The sequence below is a fragment of the Manduca sexta genome, unplaced genomic scaffold (assembly GCF_014839805.1).
Source record: "Manduca sexta isolate Smith_Timp_Sample1 unplaced genomic scaffold, JHU_Msex_v1.0 HiC_scaffold_2078, whole genome shotgun sequence".
Lineage (NCBI taxonomy): Eukaryota > Metazoa > Arthropoda > Insecta > Lepidoptera > Sphingidae > Manduca > Manduca sexta.
In genome coordinates, this window is record NW_023593006.1 from 6,758 (window position 1) to 28,092 (window position 21,335).

Here is a 21,335-nt window from a genome sequence, read left to right on the forward strand (position 1 = left end):
TCAAGGTGTTGGATGGTGTTTCTACTGTTTATGGGTGGTCGTATCGCTAACCATCAGGCGAACGGCAAGCTCCGACTTGTTGTCAAATGAGTTCTACACATGTTGGCGCTTGTCGTCAATCGATCAACACCGAGCGAAGGCTATGAAGACAAATATGTTGTCTACAATTTGACATTCGTCAACACTTGGCAATGTTAGGCCAACGTGTACGGCTTTATTGATAAGTGTTTTAATTAATCACTTTTGTTGTTTTATAACGCTTATTATCTTATTATATATCAAGAAAAAAACACATCAACTTGATCAAACACTATGAAACATATTAGCGAGGTCCTAAATGTTTATGTCAAGAAGCAATCTAACAGCGAACTATCGATTCAGAAATGCAAATTCTTTAAATTAGACGCGACCGAGCGTCTAGATCTTTATGCTAAAGCAACAGTCAATATTGGAGAAATTGTCGAGAATCTTTTGCCATGGCAAGGTTAATGTAAAAAATTGAAGCCACCGATTGAATAAAATGCAGGTCATACTCAGGCTAACTCCGGCTTTCAGGTCGCGGCCGCATCGAGCATAGACTGCGACTTGCTATAATTTGTGTTGGCTTTTTATATTTCTTTTCGATAAATTAGTTTCATTATGTTTACGATATTGCAATGAAAATTTATATTAATTTTAGATACTATAAGTAGAGATACACGTAACGAAGCGACGATAGCCTAGTTGGGAGTGGAACGGACTGCCGAGACGAATTTCCGCACCTCTGACTTTTCTAAAGTTATGTGTATATTATTTGCAAATTATCGCTTGCTTTAGCGGTGAAGGAAAACATCGGGCGGAAACCTGCATACCTGAGAATAATTTCGAGTTCTTCATAATAATATAAGTGAAGTCTACCAACCCGCATTATGCCAGCGTGGTAGACTGATGCCTAAACCTTCTCAGTTGTAGAGGAGGCCCATGACCAGCATTCGGATATATTATAAAGGGTTGATATTATTATTATTAAGTAGAGATAAAGAACAGGCTGAAAATGTATCACAGGTGCATCAAATATATTTTTTTTTGTAAGTCTGTGTTTACCGTAGCGCTAAGCGATGCAGTACACCGGGGCCCCCAAGTGCAGGAGCGCCCTAGTTACACATACTGGGTCGAGAGGACTCTTGTTATCACCAAAGACCCTGATGTAACTTTAAAATTCTCAGTAGTAAAAAGGGGTTAAGTTTCCATAAGAAAATGGTCGTGAAAATGCGACGGGAAGCAGATGGATGAGGGCTGCTCAAGACTGGGATGGTTGGCGCTCACTTGGGATTGGGAAGACCTACGTTCAGCAGTGGACGGGCACAGGCTGATTGAATTGAAGAAAATGGTTTACAAAACCGATAAGCCTCAAAGAAGCGCAACTGGTCGGTTATGTTGGGTTCGCCAGGTTAACGATCCAGCTTTGAGCCGCCTAGAGGGATGGAACTAATCGGTCGATCGGCGCGCCTTGCTAGCCCAACACTACCACGCACCACGCACGATAATATCAACAAAAACTCAACAGTGGTCATCTACGGCGCATTTATCTGCATCATTATTAATCGCACGATGCTCATTGCTGAACATGGGTCTCACCCAAAGATTTTCAGATCGACCCATTGTAAGCGACCCGCATATAGCGACTTTTATGAGACCTCTTGGGGTGACGTCCGACGCTGCGCTTGCCAGTTCTTGGCCTTCGCTCCATTTATCTGTTATATCTTTGCTTTTTAGAAAAAATCGTTAGCAAACTGCCGTCTGTGTGGTCACGCTTTCGTCGAAGTCAATTGATTGTATGTTTTTTTAAATTAATATGAATTTTCTCGGAGCAATTGCACTGTAAATCCGGCTTGACGTTTGCTGTATTGATTGAATTGCTTAAAGGTTTTTATCCGATATTCTCGTTTTATTGCGTTGCTTTTCTAATTTATTTCACTTTGATAATAGATTTTCAATACCATCATTTATTCTGAGGTTAAAATATAATAAATTATACTAATAAACTTATAACTTTTAAAAAATAAAATTTTTCGTTATTATTTTTTTAATAATAAGTACTTTATACAACAGGTTTATTCATAGAATGGCTAGGAATTTAAAGTTCAATAGATGTCCTCATTACTCTAGTAGAATAGCAATTTTCATTATACCCCACATTAATCAATCAAGGCTTGACAAGGACTTGGTTTCAAAGTCAGGGTTACTTTAAATCTCTAGAGCCGGAGCAGCGGAAACGCAATATTGCGTCAAGGCATCAATATATACGTACATTCACTGAGTGCAACTGAATTGAACTGCAATCCATTCAAACTGACTTTATTATGGTCGATATAGACACCTTGTGGTTGTGTACGCAGTGGCGCTCATGATATAAGAACTCGAGTGTAAGTATAAACCTAGATTTGAATAAAAAATATTAGTCAAATAAGTAAAATTATTTGTTGTTCAAGTGAATAAATAGGTTATGACAGTGACGTTTTGGTTGCCATTTTAGTTCAGATTTTGAACAAATAGTTTATACGGACATTCGTATCTATAGAATATACATCAATGGTACTTAGCTAAATAAATTATAGATTATTTTCATTATCACAGTAATATTTTTTTAAATAAATGTTTTAGATAAATATCGATGTATTATCTCTCTACCACATACTTTGGGAGTCAAACAGCTCTGATTCGTAAATGTCTACATTAGTACTAGCAGCCCGTTGATTTACATGTGATAATCGGTAGAATAGCTTATTCTATAAAAATCTTGCCGATATATTTTATATCCACCCGTATAGCGACCACCGTACGCAAGATGTTACAACCCGCCATAGAGGCTCACGTAAGTATGTCCCGTTCCGGAATTAGCCTGTCTATACCCAGTTCCAACAGGCCGGCATAACTGTAGCAACGACCGAGGGGTAATCTCTCGTCAGTCGACATTCTATTGGACCTCACTCTATTTACCACCAGGTGCAGTGACGTCACTATGCCTTTTTTAAACAAGTCTTTTGCAAAATAACATTCGAGAAACTTGTACAGACTATCCTAGTTACAATGTTTATATAACGTATTGACACTGCGTCGGTTTTATGCGCTTGGTTCAATTACGCGGGAAGAGTATTAGTAAGGACGTCGGTCCCCGGAGGACTTGTACAAAATGAAAGACAAAGTGTTTACTTTAAAATTAGATGCAGTGCCACAAGGTTTGAGCTGGAGTTTATAAATCTGAACTTTGGTAACTAACGGAATAAGGACACTTTTTGTTTATTGCAAGTCGACAATAGTATATACTACCACTGACAAATCTTAGTACTTGATCAGAAGAATATTTATATTTCATATTTTGAAATCATGCCACATTCTGTGAATGATTCATATGTCCTTCATTTTTAATCTTGGTTACGATTACACGAGGCAAACCTAAAAAATAAAATATTCATTTTAAATTTACAGTATTATACAAATATAAACAAGTGTATTATAATTTGTTAGTTGAACTACAAATCGGTTGTGGGGCCACACGTTCTTGCACGTACTACAGATAAGAGTGTTGCCAGTATTCCTTCCTTCAAATTGAAATTTACTAAACAATGGCATGTAAACACATTTACTTGACAGACTATATATGAGGGATTTGGGTGGGGTTGTTTGGGTGGCTAATTATCTCACTCAGCATATTCGTACAGTCAATTTTCTGCGAGCAGTACTGGCTGAGCCCGCTGATTCTTTACTTTCTAATTAATAAATATACTGTGGCTTTAGTGTGGTTTTAGTCATCAATAATCATAATTAGTATCTATACAAAATGGCGGTAGTAGAATATTTTTATCCGATAGCGAAAAATGTAAAACACGTCGCAGTGGCGTGTATAATTGTGTCTAGTATCAAGTTTTATCGAGGTGTGGACCGGCATTTGTATGCATCTCCTAAATTACCTACAGTGTTTTGAAAGTGTATTGCAGGTGATTTTATTTGACCCAGACGGCCAACATACTTTGGCTTTATTTAAATGCTTTAATATAACGTTAGACGATAAGTTAATATGACGTCATAAACAGTTTCTTATGATTTTTTTAAAAAGTTAATAACATTTGTAATTTAAACTTAAGTATTAGTGTGTGCATAAATAATTTGTTACAAATACAAACGATGTAAAGTGAAGCATTAATATAATATTAATAGAATAATTACATTTTGATTCAAAATTAGGTATAGTAATAATTCCTAACATTCACGATGCAGCGTTCTTACACGTCTGAACGTATCTAAGAGTTTCGAAATACTTTAACTAATTCAGGAGCGCAACGTGGCACATAATAGCTGACTCAGATAGTCTAAAAATAAGTTTCAAGCATAAATTATACATAATATGTTATTCTAATTGTGTATTTACAAATGGAAATCTATTTTATAGTGATTACCAAAAATGAATGTATCGTGCGGTTTGCCTTTATTTGTCGTGGTTAAACTTCCTCTAAAAATAAATTGTTTTTAAGAGCACAATAATTATGTAGCCAATTTTAATAGCTAAAAGGATATATCTCTTCTGGCTCGCTGAAACAACTTCGTTATGTCTCATCTAGAATACTTCCGAAGAAAAACTTATAAAAATATCGCAGAATAAACTGGGGACAGCTGGCTCAGCGGGCTGAGAAGTCGCATAGGCATTACATTTGAAATAACTTAATCAACTCGTTTCATGATTTACTTTTAAACTACTTGAAAGTTTTCCGATCAGATTGCTATGAAAGAGTCGGGATTTCAAAATATACGTCAGAAAGTATTATTAGTTTTCAAGATGGTACGATATGTTAAGTAAACATTTGCTACCTTTTATTTTGTGAATCTTAAAGTATGTCTTCAAAGAATTCAAGAGACGAATTTTTAACTCATAAAAACTAATTTTAATTATCTTTTAGTTATTTTCTTTTTATATGTTCCCATAACATTTAATAGCAATGTATGTATTTCTTTAATGAATGCTGTGTACTTCTTTAAGTTGTGCATCAATATATAATAATAATATAATCATCATCGTAAATCCTATTATTTTTAATAAGCCACATATTTACTAACTGTAAATTGTCTAAAATGTTTTGAGATTTTACATATAACACTTTTATCACGATCCACTCGGCAACCCGTCTGTCTGAGTCTACCAATCCGCATTAGGCCAGCGCGGCGTGGCGGCCTAATGCCTACTCTCAGTAGTAAAGGGGGCTTTTGTTCAGCAGTGAGCAGTGTATAGTATAGGGTTGGTAATTATAATATTATTATTAGGTCTGCCTCGGTGGCGCAGTTGTAATTGTACACGGTACAAGTACGACTGCCGCGCAGTGGCGAAGCGTCCATACAAGCCGATTCCCACCGGCTTCCCTTTTAGGTTTCGGTGATACTAAACAATATATTTAATAGGTAAATTTAAATTACAACATATCAGACAATGGACAATAATTATAATAGCTTAAATTATTAATTAATGATAACTTAATAATGACACCTATCGGCCATTAGCCCGTTGTTTATTAAATTTAATCGATATCGATTACTTATTTAAAATAACATTAGATGGCGCACCTTGTATTTAGTTCCCCAGAAATTCCGTTACCAAAGTGAAATTGTGACGCTACAGGCGCAAGGTAACCCGCTGTCAAGCGGCTTAATGTCGTAGTATGTTTTTTAATATAGATGGCAGCACTTTCTATGACTTTCTATGCCAGTTATTGTCGAAATCGCGCGGAAGATATGGGCAAAGGTAACCCGAGCTAGTTCGGCTTCACGTTACCCGACTTTGTATAGTTGTCGCTTTTTACGTCCTTCAAACGTCATAATTTATTATGCTACTAAGTTGCGGTGTTTGTAAATTGTCATATTCATTTTATTTTTTGATAGTTCTGTGTTATTTAGTTACCAGCGCTTTGTTTATTTAGAAACTACAAATAAAAGTGTATTATAATGGAAATAACTAACTACTTTGTGATCAGTTAATGTCTACCTTTACGTAAGTATATCATTAGTATGTGATTTCACATATTAGTATTTAGATGGTTAAATATTTGAAGTAGATCTGAAAGTTGTTGATTTCAGACAAAAAATGTTTGTTAGAAGAAAATAAATATTATATTTTACTGAATTTAAAATATCACCACGCTACAATCAAAAATTAACGAATAACCCTTCTTGATTATTTTAATTGATAATTATATAAGTTTATCATGTAGGTGCATTTAAACTGTTGGTCTGATTGGCGATCGTGATAGCTATTTCTATAAGGAGAAATTACATTTACTTACAGTTTATTTTGAAAATAAACAGATAATCATAGGTACTACGTAGTATGGTTATAATTTGTTTGCTGTTATAACAAATTAATACGTAGGTACTTATATTTGTGATGACTGGAAGGGGAATTATCTACGTTTATTGTACGATTTTATGGATGTTTCAATTATTTACGCATAATAGGTAATTTAGTAGGCATGTCAATGTTTGTCGATTTCGATTCAAGACTAATTTGTTGTCTTCGTTTTTGTTTTCCAATAAATTGCCCCGATATCTTAACTGACGCCAATTTTTTTTACACCGGGTTACCTTTTGAAAAATTTCACCCTTCGCCACTGCTGCCGCGCTGAGGTCCCGGGTTTGTATCCCGAGTCGGGCCAAAATAATTGTGACTGGGTTTTTCCATCTTAAAAATTACTCAGTCACAGTTCGGAGTCAGGGAGTTGGTGTGATACCCCCGTGTCTTGGGAATCACGTAAAGCTGTCGGTCCTGCGCCTGATTTCTCTCCGGTCATGTCGGATTGTCGTCTCACCGAACTATGAGAGTGAAGGAACAGAGAATGCACCCGTGTATTGCGCACAAACTTGTGCACTATAATATTTTCTGCGTACCTGGCTGATTTCCGTTGAGATTGGCCGCCGTGGTCGAAATTCGGCTAGGAGGGATTCAATTATTTTTACACGACAAATCTTAGATTTTACTCCAGACTTGAAAAAAGTGATCTATAAACACACTGTGTATGTTTTAATTTTTAAAACATGTTTCATTAACACAGGGGCCTTATTTTGTGAAACAGTGTTAACTCGTAACGCGGTCGTGTTACGATCTTCGTGAAATTAGCGTGGAATGGTATTCTGTATACCAATTTTTATTGTCTTAAACGCGTTACGGCGCGTTACATGCCAGTTACGTATTGTCAAAATAACGTGTGGCATAGAGAATAAGATCCCTGAGGTTGAAGAGGTCTTGAAACTGATACCTGAGCCAACCGACCCACATTAAATAAATTACAAATATCTGTCACAAAAATATATTTAGTCACATGACGTTGTTGGTGCAGGGTTGTTGCACGTAGTTGAGACAAAAGCCGCGGTTGTCAATGTCAACAGGTGCCTCCACGTTGTCAGTGTGGAACCAAAGCCTGAAGGGTTTCACCGTACCTGGAATAGATCAGATCATATTGTAACCAGCCAAACGAGATAGAAGTTTGAAACTAATAATAATGTTTTTTTTTTATGTCATATGTAGAAGTCTAATCGGACTAAACAGGTAAATTTCAAACAAATTCTTAGATATAATATAACATTGTCTCTCGATAAACTCAAAAACTAACAAACGGAATTCGATAAAATTTTCAAGAACGAAGGACATAGACTATTTTTATGCCGGGAAATATCTAGCGGGAATGTTATCCCGGAAAAACTCATTCACGCGAGCGAGGCCGCGAGCAAAAGCAAGTGGAAATAAATTTTATTTTATTTGGAATTGATAACTTTACCCGAAACCACTTTAAGCTCAAAGCGCGCATTTCATTCATCACCTTCCATTCGTTAGATAATTTTCAAATAAATCATAATCAGACGATATAATAGTAAGACAACGTTATTCACATAAGCTGTCATCCTTAATTTGTTTATGTTTTATTTATTTGTTTATCCTACGATTAACTGACATGAACGACCATTGAAAAACTAGCCATTTATAAAATTCCTAATACTGATGGCCGCAGATGCCTCTATGAACGTATGATTCGGCGAGCGTGTTCCGGATAATCTATAGTACTCTGATAAGATTGGCGCAAACGAAACATACTTGACAAACATATTATAAACATTCTCTCTATAATATTATGTGAACTGTCAGCACAATAGTATTTGAATTTTGATATTTAGAATAAATAACAATGTAATGTACCAAGTGCTGTGTGCTAGCTTGTTATGGTTGTGTTCTAATGTATCGTAAACATTGACATATATTATATAGACACGAACATCCATAATATATACTATTTGTTCAAAATCTGAACTAAAATGGCAACCACAACGTCACTGTTATAATCTATTTATTCAATTGAATAACAAATAATTTTACTTATTTGATTATTATTTTTTATTCAAATCAAGGTTTACACTTAGACTCGTGTTTTTATATTATGAGCGCCACTCCGTACATAACCACAAAGCATCAATATTGACACCATATTAAAAGCAGTTTGGATGGATGACAGTTCAATTCAGTTGAACACAGGGAATGTTTGGAACGGCAACTCTAGTACGTAGTACATATGTATCGATGATCTGAAATATATAATTTGGTATTGTACTGAAAACCTAGTTTACTTTCACTCCCTTTTACGCTTATTCTGCTCTGCAACTCTGCTAGGGCCTCGAAGCCCAAGAAAGGAAGGTATAATATGATAGAAATAGATATCTCGCGGACGTCTACAAAATTAATTTTATTACAATCTAGAATTTTCTTTTATGTACACTAGCTCCATTTTTAAACCCTCGACAGTCTGGTGCGTCATTAAGATGGAGGCAATAAGACCTACTTTATCAACTATCTCGACTTAATAAAAACGGAGGCTGCTAAGATAAGAGGATTTCCTTGTTTCAATCATGCTGGAAGTGCAAACTTATTATTGGTATTACAAAAGATTCATTATTTTGTTCCGGGGAGGTTTGCTGTAAAATTCCTTTTTTAAATAAAGTTTGTTGGTAGTTTATTGTCAATGGTTAGCAAATGTTGGAAAAATATATGGCTTTATTCTTTCATATTATGGACGCAATTTTTTTTATTTCGGACGCTTTTCTTACAAACTTTCCGCAATAATACAGAATGTTGTAAAACTGAGAGTTACAATAACTCCAATTACTTACAAATGGTGTTTGTTATATAATCATGAAAAGTGATTACAGCGAAATACGAATTTTAATATATTTAATTGCTACTTTGTATCAAATTTATTTATCTTACATATTTCTGGCTCACTATTATAAGGTTCTATGTTATCTATGTTAATTTTTATTTAATTTGCAATAATGAGATTAAAATGTTTCGTGGTTGTAATAATTGGAAAACACAATAATCCATGATTACGTCTTTATTTTTTTCGGGATTATTGGATATTTTCACTAAAAATGGCTTAGAGCCGTGGGGCATAATTTAATTTGCACAAAATATACTTATTACATAGAACCCATGACGTATATTCTATAGACACGAACGTCCGTTTAATCTATTTATTCCAAATCTTAACTAAAATGGCAACCAAAACGTCACCGTTATACCTATTCAGATGACCGGATTTGTGCTCCAAAAGTTATTACTAATTATTTCCCCTTATACCAGTCAGTAGAAACGAGATCCGCAGGAGAATCAAAGTAACCGACATAGCCCTCAGAGTTGCGAAATTCAAGTGGCAGTGGGCAGTGCACATAGCTCATACTGATGGCCATTGGGACGGAAAAGTTCTGGAGTGACGACCATGAATCGGGAGGCGTAGCGTTCACAGGCCCCCCACGAGATGGACCGACGACCTGGTGAGGGTCGCCGGAGTCTGATGGATGAGGGCGGCCCAGAACCGGTCCCTGAGGCGCTCAATGGAGGAGGCCTATGTCCAGCAGTGGACGATTCCCGGCTGAAATGATGATGATGATGACATGTCAGCCCGAGCTGATTACTTTGGTTTACCTTACGCGATTCTTATTAATTTTATCCCTAATTTAACATATCTGTAGTTATATAAGTGATTTTAATTGTTATTTAGAAATAACAACAATTATTCTTATAAATTGTTTTGTCGCAGCGACGTTAGGTATTGATACAAAATAACATATTTATAAAAAATATGCTAATATGCGAATTAAAAACGTGCAAATAGACATAAATGAAGTATTTCACATTGGTGTTTGATATTTCACGGTAGATTGAGTAACCAAAGCATGAGCGCAAAATTTTTGTATGACAATCTTCTCAATGTCCGCTCTATATAAATACGTTAATAACAACCTATTGGATTGGATGACTGACCCCCTATCTAACTTCAATTATTACTCCTTTCAAGAGCTTCCCAACTGGGAATCGAACTCTGCTCACATTGGAAATTGTTCTTAAAACCATGTCGGCCTTGTATCGTATGCTGTCCCTCTCAGCACAGGTCTCTACTACTGAAAGAATATCAGTCCTGCTCCACCACGCTGGCATAGTACGAGTAGGCATACTTTGCTACTACAATTATATTTTTTTAAAATATACCACAACATCAATATATATGTACTTCGTACTAGATCTGGTGTTCTCATTGTGTTCGACTCAATTGTACTGCAATCCATACAACTGACTTCAACATGACTTCAACATTACAGCTTGTGGTTATGTACGGAGTGACGCTCATTATATAAGAACTCGAGTCTAACTGTATCCCGGTTTACAGTTAGACTCGAGTCGGTGAATAAAAAATATTACTTAAATAAGTAAATATAAACTATTTTTCGGAATTCATGGTCACGGGGTGGGACTGAAGGCTGAAAAGTCTTCGAAACGTCGGGAGAAAACTAAAATATTAAAACCGCGATAAATTCCGAAATATAGTTTAATTTTAATGTCTAACTTTCGCGTAAACATAAGAAATCATTATAAAATTATTTGTTGTTCAAGTGAATAAATAGGTTATAACCGTGACATTTTGGTTGCCATTTAAGTTCAAATTTTCGATAAATAGTTTATATTGTGGACGTTCATGTGTATAGAATATACTTCAATGTACTACAATAACAAAGTGCCCTATACATGTTGACATCAAAAGTTATTTATTTAATAGTGTTATGATCAACTAGTGGTCGCGTGTGGTTGTCATTCGTTCGGATCCCGCGGGAACAGCCAGTAATGATATAGTTTTAAAACAGGAATGAGGTATCTCTGTTGGGAGCTGTGAGGTTATAATACAAGTATTAGCTGCGGTTCCGGCTGCGTAAAAGTATTTAGGAGTAATGTAGGTATATGCCTAATAATATCAGCCCTGTATTATATATTGTCGCACTGTTGGGCACGGGCCTCCTTTACTACTGAGAGGGATTAGGCCTTAGTCCACCACGCTGGCCTAGTGCGGATTGGTAGACTTCACACACCTTCGAAATTCCTATAGAGAACTTCTCAGGTGTGCAGGTTTCCTCACAATGTTTTCCTTCACCGTTAAAGCAAGCGATATTTCACAAAGAATATACACATAATTTTTAGAAAACTCAGAGGTTCCCTTGGGTTTTGAACCTGCGGACATTCGTCTCGGCAGTCCGTTCCACAACCAACTAGATACAGATGGACAGTATAATATGGGCAGAATATAGGCTAGGTTACATTAAAATCAAATATCAGAAGAGATAGATGCAAACGAATATACATTTCTATACTTAGTTTATGATAATAGTATAGTCATACGAATATTGTACGATTGAATTTTTTGTGCTTATAATATCGTTTTTCGCAACCGACGTCAATTTAACAACACATAAACCCGACTTAATTTAATTTCCACCTTTCGGGATATTTACATTGTAAGAAGGGCAAGTGTAGCTGTTCAGGGACCTGTAGAAAGTGGGCGTTAAACGAGGGAGCAACAAAATGTGCTAGGTCATTTAAACTTTATCGATGTACATAAATGTATAAATTAGTGCTGTTAAAGATTCAAAGCATATTCTCCTACTATTCTCTACATGGCCGAATACCACGCGTAAAACAGCTTAAATTAATTTTATTTTGATTTATCCATCCTGCAATTCTTGATTCCCAGCAAAATATTTGACAAGTCTGTTCATAAACCTGTTCACATTTAATTTATATTCTAAAGTTTAAATAGCGATAAAAATAATAATTAGTCTTGCACTATTCGAAATAGATATTAGATTAATAAACGGGCTTATAATGGTTAGTGTGAATGTAATTTAATTCCAAGACCAAATAACACCGTTTTTAGGGCGCGTCACCCGATGTAGAAAGAGGTAGGCAGGTCTTTTCATTTAATAACTATAACTTGCTCGTGGCTCCGCCTGATACTCTATTTCAAATTGAAGTCCTAGTTTGTATATCTTCGGTATAAAATAAGTATTTTTAAAGTTTATCTATGATTTGGCATTTCTGATGCCTGATTTCTTCGAAGGATATTTGAATTACATTTTTTTCACATAATTATTACAGCATGAAGTCGACTTAACTTTTATTATTAAATATATTGTTTAGTAGGTTAATAGCCTGTAATAAGCTGCAGAGTTTGTATCCTTTTTGTTTTTGTTATAATCTCTTCAACCACTGCTTCGTTTCCGAAAATTATTTTACTTATAGGGAGTTATATAATTAATTTTAATAAAAATAGTTATATAGTTAACTGCCTAGTTTGCTAGTATTTGCATTTCAAAATGTTATGTCCTATCCCATCTAAACCTCGCATAATGGGAGTCTTTGTAACAATGAAGTACTGTTAGTTTTATGAAACTGTTTAAATGATTGAAGTTTGAAACAAAGTTTTATCCAGGTGGCGAATTTTATGAATGAACATTTTTATTTATTTATATCATATTATATAACATAACAATGACTTAACAATACTAAAGTGCTGTTGTACAAACAAAGTAGGTATTTAATTGGTTTCCAGTAACTTTGGGCTACGTCTAAGAATTCCTGCATATTGCAAACAATTTATACCCATATTTTCACAAATAATGTCGCGTTACTGTAATTTTCTGAGTTGTATTTACTGCGCGACATAATTGCATTTGGAGCGCTCTATTTCAAAGTGTTCTGTTGCGGCATAATAAATCAGGATATTTAGATCTTGCAAGGGATACCGATTTGTATCTAACAGTTAGGTTTTAAGGCTATCTCTGTACATGATACTTACTAAGCACTGTGGTTGACTGCATAGAGATCGGCAGAGAAGGTGCCGCCACATATCCTGTCTGTACATAAGGCCTGGGCTGGTTGAATTCGTCCAACGTTGGCGGCACATGGGACCAACAGCCAGTCGTTGGCGCAATTGTTGGGACCAGCTCCAGATCCAATCATGGAGTTGACTGGATTGTTGCTGTTACCGCTCAAGGTGAAGGCACGGGAACGGTTATTCACTGTGAAAGAAATAGAAAATAAATGACGATATACATCATTAAAACATGTAGCCCTCACATTTCGCTGGTACGTATGTAAGAACATGAATTTGCTATATTGAGCTATCTAATTCACTCTCGTCCCCCACTCGAACTATATATAAGTTTATGATATTATATAAGGTTCTTAACTTTTCAAGCATCCAACACGACAGATTCTAGAATCTATTAGATATTCCAAAGGTTAGACATAAGCCTCGCAGAGTTCGGAATCTATTAGAAGGCTTAATAGTTGCAGTTCGGAATTGAACAGTTTCGAGATTTATATAAGGATTTGGGAGTAAATGTTGAGGTTCAATTTGTGTCAAGGGCCAGTTGATTTTGGATCACGGATAACTTCAACTGGTTTCGAACGCGAAAGTTTGTGCTGTTCGAGAGTTTGTGAAAGCGATTAGATAATTAGACTGGGGTATTCCTACTTCTGGACTACTTCGATGGAGTATTTGTACTGCATGTGCGGTACGGCAGCGCTATGAGGTCCTGGGATCGAATCTCGGGTCAGAGAAATTGATATTAGGGTTTTTGTGCTCAGTCACAAAGTTTGGAATTTTGCCCGATATGGCAATAGGCTCGCCCTTTATCACATCATGTGACGGGGCACATGGGTGTCTTGGTTGGACCTCTGCATACGCCTTCGGGGATAAATGCGTGATATTTATTTATTTATTTATAAAGATACACTAAACAGATTATTGACAATAATTATCTAAATTATATTACAGTGGATCTAATGGCTAGTCAGAATCCAAATAGAAGTGTATACCACTTATTCAAATTAGGTGACACGTACATGTTATTTAGTTACAAAATAATAATAATAAATATAAAATATGTTAGCTAAGGTAAGGCAGACGATGTGGGAGTTGTATTTGACTTGGTTGCTGTGGATAATATGTGTTTTACTGAGCGTCGGAAAGTATTATATTTTGAAGTGTGAATATCAAGTGCGGGATGTTTTATAGATAGTTCATTATACAGGCGACACATTCTTGTAAGAGGATTATAGAAAGATGTATTATTTTTGCATACTTGTAAGTTAAACGTCCTTGATATGTGTGTATTCCTACTTCCTATGTTTATTATAAGTAATTCTTATTTCTAGAGAATTTGTCTAAAAACAGACTTGTTATTTACGTGATTAGTTCCAAAATAGAATTGAGTATTATGATAAGAGAAGTTTTTAATTTTGATATATTAAAGAAACGTCTTGTGAAATGTCGAGAAAAAAAATTAATTATAAAAAATATTGAAATATTAATTTACGAGGATATTTGAATGTTTGTTAGAAGTAAACGCATAATGGTTGGAATAAAAGTTGTCACTACGAGAGAAGGTCTTCAACGAATATGTAGATTATTTTTATCGTGCACCTCTTGGACTTCTACCCAAAGATTTCCACGCGAACGTGCGATGAAATATCTAAATTAAAATCTGGTGTTTTATTAAAACCTGAGCATAGTTTTAAAACGATTTCATTAATGCATTTTAATCACTCGTTACAATACATTCTAGGTTTAAATTCCTATCTACATGGCAAACGAACCGGTAACAGTTTGTCAATTGAAGCCTCGTCCGTTCTTTGTCGAACTATCTTTTCGTTTCCACATTTATACCAGAGTAATTTAAAGTATAGCGAGATTTAAATTAATTGGTCGTTCGGTACACCGAGACAAGACAAATTAGACTTAGATTTTATATTTCAAAACGAAAATAGATACATGGAAATGTATTTAACCGTGGATTGCATATGGGTGGATAATTTCTAGAACAATTATGAGGTTTTTAAAGGATTTTGTATAATAGTTAGTATACATTTTTTGATTTTGGTAATAATATTTTAATAGTTTTGATATATATTTATATTTATAAAATAAGTAAATTATATTGCTGGTGGTAGGATATATTATATCCGCTCGGATAGCGACCGCCACACACAATTTGTTAAAACCCGTTATAGTGCCCCACGTAAGTCACGTTCCGGGATAAGCCTGTGTATATCCGGTTCTAACAGGCCGGTATAATTGTGTCGACTAGCGAGGGATAATTATCTCTCGTCAATCGACATTCTATTGGACCCCACTTCACTCACCATCTGATGCAGTGGGGTCAATTGGCATGCGCAAAACAAAAAATTGTCCGATAGGTATATTTATTTTATATTAATTTAGTAAAATTATGATAAATTTAGTAACAGAAACAATAATATACTTAAAAATATGAACTACGTTTTAAAAATAAAATATTTTATTTTTTAAATTTTTTTATTTTGGTTTGGATAAGTAGCTTCACTGTGCCTGATGTTAAGCGAAGTGAAGCACAAAGAAAGTGCTGACCGGCCAAAGTTACGAGCGTCCCCAGACGGTAGGCACAGTCACATGTGCAATGTGCATGCATGCATGTATGTATTTGTATTGCCTCTTATCTAATTCTAAAAGTATTTGAAGCAAATTTTTGCGAAGAACATTTTGATGTAACAAATAAGTCCAAGTCCAAGATAGGTCATAGATTTAAGTAAGACGCTTAAGGCGCGCACGCGCCCCTGCATTAGTGCGACAGCGAGAACGCCAAAAAAAGGTTTAGTACGTATTTTACATTTCACTACTGTTCTTCGGACATGTATGAAGTTTATTTCTTAAGTCAACACAATCTATTTCGCTAGTGCGTAATTTGTGGAGATACATAGTTTCAAGCAATATTCGTCTACATTTTAAACACAAGCTTGTATTTGTGGAGGAGGTTTACAAAGGTCCGATATCGTGTCGTTTTCACAAATGTATTACGATCTTCATGTCAGCAAAGTGATATTGGGTTTTTTTATTCAGTAATAGCCAGAGATTGGAATTTATGTCTGATATGGCAATAGGCTCGCCTCCTATCATATCTTGGGGGAACTAATTCCATAATTCCACAACTACCTACCCCTTCAGGGATAGAAAATGTGTGTGTGAATGTGTGTGTAATTCAATATCATTTGCAAAATAATCATGTTTTTCCACTCATAGTATAATACTACTTAATTCGCACCTGTATCAGGGCACACACTATACTGTATCCCGCAGAAGTTCCTCTCCATCCGTATGCAGATCCCGTAGTCTTGGTTGCTGAGCTGGAGGCCGGACGCAGGGTCGTAGTTGAAAGAGCGGAGCTGACCAGACACACCTGTGTAGTATTGGAGGCATCCTTCTTCCGCTATAAGCAAAAAAATATTCTTGACCCTTTGATACTGAACCGTGAGACTTAAACCTGATTAAGATGGATCAGATCATTGCTAGAAATACCGCACGGAATGGCTGCGTTTTGAACGTCTGTCAAAAGCGTCGTATGCATCAATATAATATAATATGTACTATGTACTAGATTTGGCGTTCCGAACATTCACTGTGTTCAACGGAATTGAACTGCAAACCATTCAAACTGACTTTAGTATGGTCAATATTCATAGCTTGTGGTTGTGTACGGAGTGGCGCTCATTATATGAGAACTCGAGTCTATGTGTAAACTTGAATTTGAATAAAAAATATTAGTCAAATAAGTAAAATTATTAGTTATTCAAGTGAATAAAACGGTTATAACAGTGATGTTTTGGTTGCCATTTTACTTCAGATTTGAACAAATAGTTTATATAGACTTTCGTGTCTATAGAATATACGTCAATGGTGGTATATATAGCAACAAAAGTAGCTGAAAAAGTCATATCGCGTTTAAGGCTTTCTGTCCTTATCAACGCACTTGTTTTATGTATAATAAAAACTACAAAGGGTTTACTTTATTTTAGTTGAAGAAAAAATAATATTTCGATTAAAATCGTTGTATAGAAACGCTTTTAATTTATCACTTATTTTTCTGGCTGATTGTACAAATGTCAACGCGGGGCAGCCATTTCGCATATTCAGACGACGATCAATAATTGTGTACGATAATTGCTAATGATTGATCCATTTATCCGACATTTTCAATAAACGAACCCATTCGCTTTTTTCGATCTATCTAAAAAATGGACCAATCAGAACATATTTCTCGAAATCAGATTGAAGATTGAGATTGGGATCGTTTAATCATTAAACTTTAATGAATATTAGTCTTTAATTCGATAATTATTAAGTATTTACGGTAGATATATTCGTTTTGTTCTAACTGATACTTTATGTTTGTAGAATTATTTAAGTCACCATTAGATTATAGATGAAAACGCTATTGGATCTATACGTTGCTGCTTTGTGAATATTTTTAAAAGTAGGGAATTTCATTGATTGACATTTTCTGGTCATCGTAGTATCTTATCTTTTCTTACGCTATCGGACTACCTGTGCGATTACACCGTGCACTTGAATGAATGGACAATATGCCAGAGGCGGAAGGTGAAATTTTCCGAAAGGATAGCCTAGCATACTGATATGCATAAATTCAGCCTGCAAATTATTTTAATGATAATAACATTTTAAATAGATTCTACATAAAAGGAAACCAACAGGAATCAAGTTTTATGGACCCTTCTGCAATATGCCTTATGCGACCTCTCTCTCGCTTCGGTTGCTTGCTGCTTGCTGTTCGTTGTTGCTTCGGTTGCTCTCTCTCGCTTCGGTTGCTTGTAAGTGTTATTTGCCATCAGGCGGCTTGCTCATCCTATCATTCAATTACAATAAAAGTCCCCCCATGACCATGAAGGCTGCAAAGTCTTCGAAACGTTGGGAGAAAAATAAAATACTAACCGCGATACAATCCGAAAATAAGTTTAATTTCAACGTCTAATATTCGCGTAAACATAAGAAATCATTATACAATAAAAAAAATACATTTCTTAACATTTCATAACGTTAACTTTTAAACAAACAGCGAGTTGCAAAGTTATCTAACATCGGTTATACATCTAACGTTTTAAGATTAGTTATTAATTTAAGTACCAACCTTTATAAATGGTACTGCAAGGAATCTGGGTCACCTTCACTTTCCAAAGTCTTTCGAATGATGTGCCGCTGGTTACAAAGGTCAATTTAACAGGATTCGTGGTGCCTACCCCGGCGTCAATGTACACTGTAACATAAATAAGTTCAATAATATTCAATTCTAGCTTTTATTGTGAGCGTGTGACAGCCCTATTTTGGAAATCAAAATTATTTTATTGCTTTGTATGATACAGTATATAATGCTATAAATGTTTCATGGAAATTAATATCTGTAACTTTGTCTAACTATTCTGAGTTACTCGTTATAAAGCCAAACCACGCTTAGCATTAAATAATGTTAATTTAAACTAATTAATAATGTTACATTAAAATTCACATTATAGAATGGTCAGGCTTTTAGCCTATTAAGGTCAGGGAGGCCTATTCTGTCTACGGAGTAATTCCGTCTTTTTTGCAATTACGGGCGATCGAATCGAAAGACAATTTTGATAGGCATATAGATAATTAGGTAGAAAATCCCCTTTTTACCAATACGATTCTTAAAGCTATATATTACTTACTGGTGGCAGGTCTCTCATATGTGAGAGTCCGCCTGGGTAGGTACCAATGCAATGTCTATTTCTACCGCCAAGCAGCAGTGTGTAGTCACTGTTGTGTTCTGATTTGGAGGACATTGTAGCTAGTGTAACTACTGGACATAATAAGACTTAACATCTCATGTCTTAGGATGGCGAGCGCAGTGGAATACCAAACAATATTTTGTAATTCAAGGTCTTGAATGATGTTTCTTCTGTTTATGGGCGGTCGTATTAGCCATCAGGTCATCCATCAGGCGAACAGCTGGTTCGTCTCGTCATTCAAAACGTTAAGAAAAAGAAAAAACATTGATTAGATCGCCTGTAATCGCGAAAAGACGCTTTTGCCCCGTAGACGCAATAGGGCCCTCTAACCTTGAGTCGATCGTTATATTTAGTGTTTTCTCTTACTATGGCCGCCTTGGTTGACTCCGCAAATGCCCGGCACAGGATTTCCTCCCGATACTATGAACTGATCCTGGTTGCAGACGTGGTTCGTTTGATCAGGACCAGCAATGGCGAACCTCACGAAGTCCAGCCTGGAATGACGAGTGTAACTCAATGAAAACTTTCCATAGTTAATGATGCGTGTGATGTTATTAATGGTCTAACTCTAATTGCTAGCCTCTACACTCTACACTCTATGTAACTGCATATTATTGTATTGGTCAAAGTCAACTAGTACCCTACAATATCTTCTACGTACCTGATCGTTGAGATTGGGCACCGTGGCCGAATTTTAATAAGGGATTCATTCATTCAATACCAACTATATTTGTTTAAAACAATAAATTTTATCACGGTGTAATTGATTCGATTCAGCTAATGAAATTCTGCATCGATCATTGTATGTCCAATTTAAAAGGTAAATAAAGATGTCGCTGTTACACCCAACATTTTGTCAGCTCTCGAACATGAAAGTGGATTTAGGATCACGAATTTTGGTGACACGGATTATATAGCACTAGGTATTGCTCGAGGACTCGAAGTGAAAGCCTTTCTAACTAAAAAAACTCCAAATTACCGTAGTGATTCATGGCAACTTTAATAAGACTCCACTGCTATCTAAGTACTTAAACATCACATAAATTCAAATATTTACCACGGGAGCAAATTCCCGGCCTAAAGTAACATTGTCCAATTTCGCCGAAATCTGTTTAGCAACTGTTGCGTTCTTTTAAAAAACATAAAAAAATCTTAACATTTTTGCAAATATTCTCATTAAGATTACTTAAAGTATAGTAAAAATCACCTAATTTGACAAACATCTGGATCTGACTTCACGACTGTGAGCTCGCAGGACCCGGTTCCGTCGAAAACAGCGGGATACCCCGAGTTAACGAAATACGTGCCATTCTCTGACGTAGTGGCTCCACATGACTTCATAACTGCAAATAAATTATGAAGAATTTTGTTCAAAACATTGCGCGTGAATAAAACCTGGAACCCGTTCAGATAACAAGCCTTAGACGCGCTATTAACTGCGTGTACTAGCGCGCGTGATGTGAATGCATTGATCAAGATACATAAAAATATATGAAGTTGTAAACACGCATTTTGCTAGCTTTCCTCTGATGCTAGTTTGTGAACGGGGCCTTCGGCTTTGAGTAGCAAACAACAAAGATAATTTAAAAATATAGTTTATAGTAAATAGAGGTATATTTATTCTATATATATAAAAATGAATCCCTATTTCCCTTGGTCACGCCATCACGCGTGAACGGCTGGACCGATTTCACTATTTTTTTTTGTTGTGTTTGTTATTGTAAGGAGCAGGTTCTTATGAAAGAAAAGATTCAAAAAATTGCGCGGAAAATTAGAAAACTTAACGAAAATATTTATTTTATGTAACTGTCAATTGTTTGAAATAACTGTCAGGATTGACAGAATGCGCGCTGCAAATTCATAGTTCAGACAAGACAACGTCTGCCGGGTCAGCTAGTATTACGTATATTTTTAAATACAGTATTTAGTTTAACTGCCTCAGAAGCGTAGTTATAATTCACGGTCCGAGTACGACTATCGCGCTGAGGTCCTGGGTTCGAATCCCGGGTTGGGCCGAAATAATTGTGACTGGGTTATTCAACTTAAAAATACCCAGTCGCAGCTCGGAGTTAGGAAGCTGGCGGTGTGATAACCCCGTGTCTCGGCAAAACACGTTGGTCTTGCCTGATCACTCTCCGGTTATGTCGGAGTGCTATCTCACCGGACTATTAGAGTGAAGGAATAGAGCGTGCACCTGTGTATTGCGCACACACTTATGCACTAAGTTATAATAGTTATAATATTTCTTGTAGGTGCGGAAGATTGCTGATCTCCTTGAGACTGGCCGCCGTGGCCGAAATTCGGTAAGGAAGGAATCATTGCACAAACGTTAATTTACCCTTAGCAAAACACGTCGCTC

At 35.8% G+C, this 21,335-nt stretch overlaps 1 protein-coding gene across 1 annotated transcript; it reads right to left on the reverse strand.

Moving 5' to 3' along the window:
- Window positions 1-7,336: 7,336 nt before the first annotated feature.
- LOC119191898 lies at window positions 7,337-20,317 on the reverse strand. The gene is made up of 6 exons (XM_037445756.1): window positions 20,184-20,317; window positions 19,343-19,470; window positions 18,358-18,483; window positions 16,477-16,641; window positions 13,198-13,413; window positions 7,337-7,458 (listed from the first exon to the last, which is right to left on the reverse strand). The coding sequence occupies exons 1-6, from the start codon at window positions 20,315-20,317 to the stop codon at window positions 7,337-7,339; spliced, it is 891 nt and encodes a 296-aa protein (XP_037301653.1).
- Window positions 20,318-21,335: the final 1,018 nt, after the last annotated feature.

Coding starts and splice junctions, on each gene's coding strand:
- LOC119191898 (XM_037445756.1), bottom strand. CDS start 20,317: ATGAAGTCATGTGGAGCCACTACGTCAGAGAATGGCACGTATTTCGTT. Junction 18,484..19,342: donor AGTCAACCAAGGCGGCCATA/GTAAGAGAAAAC, acceptor TTTATGTTACAG/TGTACATTGACGCCGGGGTA. Junction 16,642..18,357: donor TTGCAGTACCATTTATAAAG/GTTGGTACTTAA, acceptor TTTTGCTTATAG/CGGAAGAAGGATGCCTCCAA.